This window comes from Macrotis lagotis, chromosome 1, assembly GCF_037893015.1.
Source record: "Macrotis lagotis isolate mMagLag1 chromosome 1, bilby.v1.9.chrom.fasta, whole genome shotgun sequence".
Taxonomy (NCBI): domain Eukaryota; kingdom Metazoa; phylum Chordata; class Mammalia; order Peramelemorphia; family Peramelidae; genus Macrotis; species Macrotis lagotis.
The window spans coordinates 729320183-729328026 of NC_133658.1; the positions used below are offsets into that span (position 1 = coordinate 729320183).

Below are 7844 nucleotides of genomic sequence, written 5' to 3' on the forward strand. Positions count from 1 at the left end.
TTGCTATGCTGCTATAGTGAATTCTCTCCGTTCTAGAAATCATGTATCTGCCTCAAATGAGAAATGATCACCATGGTGACTGGTTTTCTTATGATTCAGCTCAGTATTCTAGCCTGTCATGATTTTTTTCATTCTGACTTTATAATTCAACATGTTTTTTCTCTTGCCCAGCTTTGTATAATTTGGAAATCTGCACAGTATGTCAATTATCCTTTTATTTAAGTCTTTAATAAAAAATGCTAACACAGATACATCTAAAGTGTTCTTTCTAAGCAAACATTGAACCATTAATAACTACTCTTTGAGTATATCCATTTAATTAGTTCTGAATCATCTTACTTAACCATTGTTGCTTGACCCTCATCTTTTCATCTGGTCCATAAAAAGAACATGGCAGACTTTGTTAAATGATTTGCTGAAATATAGATACTCTCTTTCCAGTATTTCTATCTCACCTGCCAACCTAGTAAGCATGATAATCTTGTCAAAAAAGTGAAAATGCTAGCTATTGGGAAGTTAGCCTGACATGGCCTGTTCTTGTTGAAGTCATACTGACTCTCTGTGATTACTGTTTTCTTTTCTACATCATCAAGTACCATCCCTTTTTCAAAGTGTGTTCTCAAATTTTTACAGGAAATCAAAATAAAGACCCTGACACATACATAGTTTGTAAATTCTACTAACTTCTCTTTTAGGAAAAATCAGGACATCTGCCCTTATTGGGCATATCTCCATTTTTCCAGGATAATTCAAAAATCATTGACCCTGGTTCAGATTTCAAATCTTACAAGACTTTTTGTAACCTCTGTGAAATAAGTGATCAGAGTCTGATAATTCGAACCCATCAAAGTTCTCTACATCCTCTCTAACTATATTCTTATTTATCTTTCATTGCAATTCCCTATAATCCATTTTTGTTCTGTCCTTTCTAGTCCAAAGACCATTCTCTTTGGAAGGGAAAATTCTTTTCTCCCTAATACCTAGAAACACCTTTTCTGTTATTGTTGTTAGTTTCCCCCACCAGTTTCAGTTCATTTAAAGATTCCACATGTTCCACACTGTTTAAAGGACTGCCTTAGTCCTAACTTACATTCTTGTAAATATCTTTTTTATAAAATCTAAATTGATTGTTGAAGTTCTTTGTAAATTCACAGTATTGTCTTTAGACAATTTTCCTTTTTTCTACTTGTGGGAATTGTTTTTATTTTCCAGAACTTAATTCTTTCAAGCTTATTATCTCTTATAGTCCAACTTACTCCTATAGAATTTTAGTACAAAGTATTCTACTTATCCTTTATCTGAACCCTTTGAAGGCTACTTAGCAGAAAATTAAAGTGTGTGTTAGACTGTTTCCAGTTTTCCTCTCCTTGTCATTTCATAAATTCTAGGATAGATTAATCATTTCCTCACAACGTTCCCATCATTTCTACTTCACCAGTCATCTTCACCTTGTTAGTGAGAACTGAGTCCAGAAACCATGATTCCTTCACTTTGATAAGCAAAGATGTTTTTAGTTGCTCTGCTTTGGGCAGAGAGTAATCCAGCTGATGTCCAGATAGCTTAAGTTCTCCCCCATCACTACTGCATCATTTCTGTTTCCTAAGCTTCATTTGTGCCAGATGGTCTGTAATATACTCTGATGACATTATTTCTTCTTCTAACTCCATTGACTTTCACCTAAATACTCTCCATCATGCTTCATCTCAACCTTCTTATTTCCTGGATTTCCTCACTTGTATATATCTTTAATTTGCCCTAGAGTCAAAATAATCATTGTACCTTCTACCCACTACTTTATCTGGCTGATTGCTGACTGGGATTCCTTATAATTACTGTCCTGCACAGCCTTTGGTTATGTAGCTCTGAGGGTGCCTAGAAAATGCTCTGGACTTGGTCAGCTTCTCAGTTTAGCTTCCTTGTCCCTACCACATAAAGCTGTCAAGGCCTCTACACATAATGTTTGCATTTAAGCTTAACACATATAACATTCTGGTCACATTTATTGGCTTTTTGTGGCCTGGGGCACATTGAACCCACATCTCAGGCTTCAGTTACAGAGGCAGAATGGGGATAGGCTCAGCTGTATGCAAGAAAATACCTTATGGGCCTTTTTTATTTGCACATAGTGAGTTATATAAGCACCAACTCCAATAACAACACCAGGAGCTGGGGGGGGTGAAATGGGAAATTTTTCCTTCTGTCCTATCTATTCTCTCTGTCCAATATGAGCAAAAAGTTATTCTTGGCAGAGACTTTGAAATTTGCTCAAATGATGATGATCTTTCCAGAGACCATTATCAGGAGGAAAATGTGCAATCATTTGTTTGACTTAAAATTAAACTGGCATGTTTCACTGTCTCTTCTAATGGCTGCATACTCATGCCCAGAGATGAGAAAGGATTATTGGTAAGGGACTCACAGAAGTACAGACAGTTCCAAGGCCTCTCAGTTCCAGAAGTTGGCACATCACTGATTCATATACAACTATTTTAGTATCATCAGCAGCATCATATTTGTAAAATTATCAGGTTAGCTGCTGTACCAAGTAAATGGAAAGACTTCTTGAGCAGGCTACAGTTTAAGCAGCCTCTGATCACATTGACTTGGAGAGGTGACAAAAAGAACAGAGAGATTTGAAGACAAAGAAAAGTTAGAAAAAAAATCAGAGCAAAACTAGGTTTTTTTCCCTCCCTCTGACTTTATTTTATTTTCTAAGTTAAATGGACAATTTTTTAATTAAGAATATTTTTTAGAATGAAGATTACAGTGTTTAAGAAGATATTCATGTATAGTCTTTATTCCTCTAGGATGATTTTTAAAATAATTTAATAATATTTTATTAAATTAAAATTAATTAATTTTTATTAAATTAAAATTTATTTTTAAAATAAAATTTAATTAATAAAATGATATAATAATTTGTATTAAAAGCTTGTAGTAGTATTAGATATTTACACTGTCTATGCATTGAGTATAATTAGTGTGATATGATTATGAAATAAAAGAGCACAGTGCATTTCTGTCTCCAACTAGTGCTGTCATTTCATGAGAGGAAGGGTTCAGTGCTCACTTTGTGGGTCTCCTCTTTATGATTTATCATCTTGAAATTGGTGAACATGTTCATGACTTTATGAACGAACTTCCAACGTCAGAGAATATTATAGATTCAGTATCTGCCTTTTTTCTTTGTACAAGGACATTATCAGCTCACTTTCTCAAAAGCCTCAGAACAGAGAAGAGGTAAATCCAAAAGTTTTGAAGTTAGAAGAAAGTTAGAAACTGTTTCTCAAAGTCCATGACCTTGAGAAGAAAGTTAGAATCTGGTTCTCATAATACAAATTCTACAAAAATGTGAAAGAATATATTCTCATTTATTGAAAGGTATGTGTTTTTATTTATCTGAATTCAACATTGTGCTAAAACATTGAAATGGATTCATCATAATCTCATTGCTCCAGGAGTTCCATCCAGTGGTGCATATCATAAATCCATCCATACCTGCCCATCCTTTACAACTCTTTCTCTCCAACTTGCTAGAGGGTCTTCTTTGATTTCACTTGCCATTTTGGGTCCACAGTGGAGGATTCTGGCTGTCTACCTGCCATGTTTTATTTTCATTACATGATCATACATTTTGTCTTTCTTATATTTACTTAGTGATCTCTTTTAGTCCTATCACTATTTGAAATTCCTCATTGATTATTTGTTGTAACCTTATCACTTCTACCATTACCTTTCTACTCCCTTTCATATGATATTCGTTTTTAATTCAGGAGAGGCAATTGTAATCCATGTCTCATTGTCAATCAGTTGCCAACCCTTTTCTATTCTGTCTTCACAACTGGTTTTAAATATGTCCCCTCCTTTTCATTCACACAGGCACCATCTCAGCTCAGCCCCTTATTACTTTTTACCAGGACTATTGTAATAGATTACTGACTGAACTCTCTCATTTCATCAATCCAGTCTTCATACAGCTGCCAAAATAATCTTCTTAATGTTCAGGTAGGACCATTGTCCTTTTCTTAGAAACTACTAAAATGGTAAAAAAAAAAAAAAAAAAGATGGGCCTTATTTTCATAGGAAGTTTGATGTTAATAAAGCACCTTTATCCAATTTATATTCACATTCACAGATATGGTTGTTAATTGGGTATTTCAACCCATCCTATTCAAGTTATATTTCCCTCTCTTCATCCCTGACTCCCTCTTCAAAAAGAAGAAGGTGGTGAAAGAGAAGTATGCTTAACACTAGTGCTGTAAATGAAGTCATATGTTTCGGCTTTGCTGCCTCTCTTCTATTCCCTTTTCCATGCACTGATCACAATTAATCAATAAGCAAGTATTTATTAAGTGCCTGTTTTATGCCAGACTCTGTACTGTGCAATGGCAATGCAAGGACAAAGAATGAAAGAATTCTAATTTAGAAAGGAGTTCATAATCTAATGAGGGAGACAAGTACATTTAAAAATAAATATAAAATTAACAAATAATATAAACAAAATAATCTTTTCATCCCCTTCCCTCCCCCATAAGCTCTACTTTTTGACATTGAAAGGTTATTTTGGCTTTTGGTTAATACTTCACATCCAACCTTTTTTTCATACACCTCATTTATTCTCCCCATCCATTTCCCCTGCTGAATTTAATATGTTTCTATACCAAATACTACGCATTAACGTGTGTGAGAATGTTCAACATATCTTTGGTTCAGAAGAAAATAAGGTTCATGTGATGCCTATTACCCACATCCTTTACTTCATTTTGTATATTATTTATTTCATGAACACCTATTGAGTGAACTAATATGTTGCCCCCCTTCCTCTTCCAATCTTTCCTAGTATATTTCCTTTTTCTTTCTTCTCTTTTGTCCATTAAATCAAAACAAAATCTCTTCTAAGACTCTTAAAGATATTAAGATTCTGAAAGGCTCTTTCCGCCATCTTGCAGCGCCACCACCATGGTGCGCATGAATGTCCTGGCAGATGCTCTCAAAAGCATCAGCAATGCAGAAAAGCGAGGAAAACGCCAGGTTCTCATTAGGCCATGCTCTATAGTAATCGTCTGGTTCTTAACTGTGATGATGAAGCATGGTTACATTGGCGAATTTGAGATCATTGATGATCATAGAGCAGGAAAAATTGTTGTGAACCTCACGGTTAGATTAAACAAGTGTGGCATAATCAGCCCCAGATTTGATGTTCAATTGAAAGATCTGGAAAAGTGGCAGAATAATCTGCTACCATCCCGTCAGTTTGGGTTCATTGTGCTTACAACCTCAGCTGGTATCATGGACTATGAGGAAGCAAGACGAAAACACACAGGAGGAAAAATCCTGGGATTCTTTTTCTAAGAGTGTAAAACATATATACAAATAAAATGCTCCAGTGGAAAAAAAAGATTCTGAAAGAACATTTATTTCTTCTTTTATGAGAAAATAATTTCATCATTGTGTAGCAAATACATTGAACAGTTGTTTAATTTCCAATATTAACGCCTGTGTTTGCTATTTCAAAACTTGTACCTCAGTTCTAGTCTTTTTCTTTTTTTTAATGCCTGAAAGCACTCTTCCTCTAATAAAGGTCTCCCCATAGGATTATACTCAGTTTTCCTAGTTATTCTGTTTCTATTCCTTTTCGGAATATCATATTCCAAGACCTCTTTTCATTTGAAAACCTTCTTTCTGGGTGCTTATAGTATTTTCATTGATTTAGATGTTCTAGATTTTGCTTATGCCATTTCTGAGAGTTTTAAGGATATTTTTTGGGAGGTGACTAGTAGACTCTTCATATTTTCACTTTGTACTTTGGTTCAAATAGATGTGGGGAGTTTTCATATAATTTTTAAATGATGTTTCCAGGCTTGATTTTTTTGATCATGATCTTCAGGTAGTTTGATGATTCTTGCATTCTCTGACCTTAACCTGTTTTTCTGGATATTCTATTTTTGATAATCTGTTTCCCCACGCAGTTTTTTAAATTTTATTTTAATATTTCTTGTTCTTTCATGGAACTTACTGTTTGGCCCACAATGATTTCTTTTTTGGGGGGAGAAACATTTTGAGAGATAAAATTTCTAAAATATTAATTCTTCTTTATGCTCTTTTCTCCAATCCTCATTGATTTATCATTATATTTTATATCTCTGGCTTCATTTATTCCAAATACTCTTTTAAACCATTCTTTTCTCTCAGAATCTACTTGAACTTGCTATGGAATTAGAGTCTTCTCCAACATTAACCTCTTGGGTTTCTTTCAATCAATCCGTAATGCTTCTTCATTGTGTTTGACACTTTCTTGTGTTTTCTCACATCTCCAGCTTCGTTTCCTGATTAGAACATTAATCTTTTTTTAAGAAAGATTTTATTTATTTTGAGTTTTACAATTTTCCCTCTAATCTTGCTTCCCTCCCCCACCCCCACAGAAAGCAGTCTGTTAGTCTTTATATTATTTACATGGTATATACTGATCTAAGTTGAATGTGATGAGAGAGAAATCATATCCTTAAGGAAGAAAAATAAAGTATAAGAGACAGAAAAATTACATAATAAGATTTTTTTCCCTAAATTAAAGGTCTTTGGTCTTTGTTCAAACTTCACAATTTTTCCTCTAGATACAGATGGTATTCTCCATCACAGATACCTCAAAATTGTCCCTGATTGTTGCACTGATGGAATGAGCAAGTCCATCAAGGTTGATCATTACCCCCATGTTACTGTTAGGGTGTAGGGACATTATTCTTGAGATAGACTCTGCTTCCATCCATACTCTTTAATGATGCATGGAAACCCTGCAGAGGTCCTGTCCTCTGCAAGAATTTGTGAGTTTTGGTTTTGTTTCCTAGTGGCTTGTCTAACTATTTGACCCATTCTGTTTTCTCTTTGGAGAGTCCAACCTGGAGGTGACTCCATCCAGTTTTTTTTTTAACCCTGACAGACCCAATCGAATGTTAATAATTGTGCTGTCAGCAGGGTTCTTAGAATACTTTGGATACTTGACTGCCACGACATTTTCTTCTACTACAACTCTGGCCTGGGATACATAGATTCTGTGTTGGCCATTGTTAGTATGTTGAACTGTCCTTTTTTCCTGTTGTGGTTTAGGCTTGCTTAGACTGTATTAATATTGGAAAAAAAGCAACTGAGAGAATATCAATAACTACACATTACATACCTATTTTCCCATCTCTTCCAAGTTTTTATGAATCATCTATAAATAAATCAAGGTCACGCTAATGAGATTATTAGTAGGGATGCACATACTTTTTGCAAGTCATGTTTTCCAATGAAATACCTTTTCTTTTTACAATGAACTGAAATGTGAAGATATAAGATCCCATTGTATTTATGGTTTGTTGATTATGAAAAAGCATTTAATTCAGTAGAACAAAATATTACTTTACAGAACTCCTTAAAACAATATATCTACCCTCCAATAGTAAACTCATTTCCTTTGAAAAAAAATGATAACATAAACCAACACAGCATATTGCAATTTGTTGGCATTCACATATTTTTATAATTCTATGATCAGGCGTAGATAGAGGCTTCATGCACATGCACACACATATAATGAATACTTTCTTCAAAAAAGATAATCAGGAGGCCCTAAACATAGTATATAATGAATAATATCACTCTCCAATTGAAATTGAATATATTATGACAGAAAATGAATGGTTACAAATATAGAAGTCATTTCCAAATCAGCAGTCCATGAAGAGTCAGACCATTGACTTGTTAGAGAAAAATACAAAATCAATACCAAATTAGAAGAAAGAATAAAAATGTGAAGAGATGGCATATGATTGAGACAACTTTAGTCTGACCTATTTAAGCTGAAAAAT

The 7844-nt window shown here is 34.2% G+C and overlaps 1 protein-coding gene across 1 annotated transcript; it reads left to right on the forward strand.

Moving 5' to 3' along the window:
• The first annotated feature begins 4944 nt into the window (after positions 1–4944).
• LOC141523754 (small ribosomal subunit protein uS8-like) lies at positions 4945–5398 on the forward strand. Its single transcript, XM_074237202.1, has one exon. It carries the CDS (start codon positions 4960–4962, stop codon positions 5350–5352), a length of 393 nt encoding a protein of 130 aa, XP_074093303.1. The 5' UTR covers positions 4945–4959; the 3' UTR covers positions 5353–5398.
• Positions 5399–7844: the final 2446 nt, after the last annotated feature.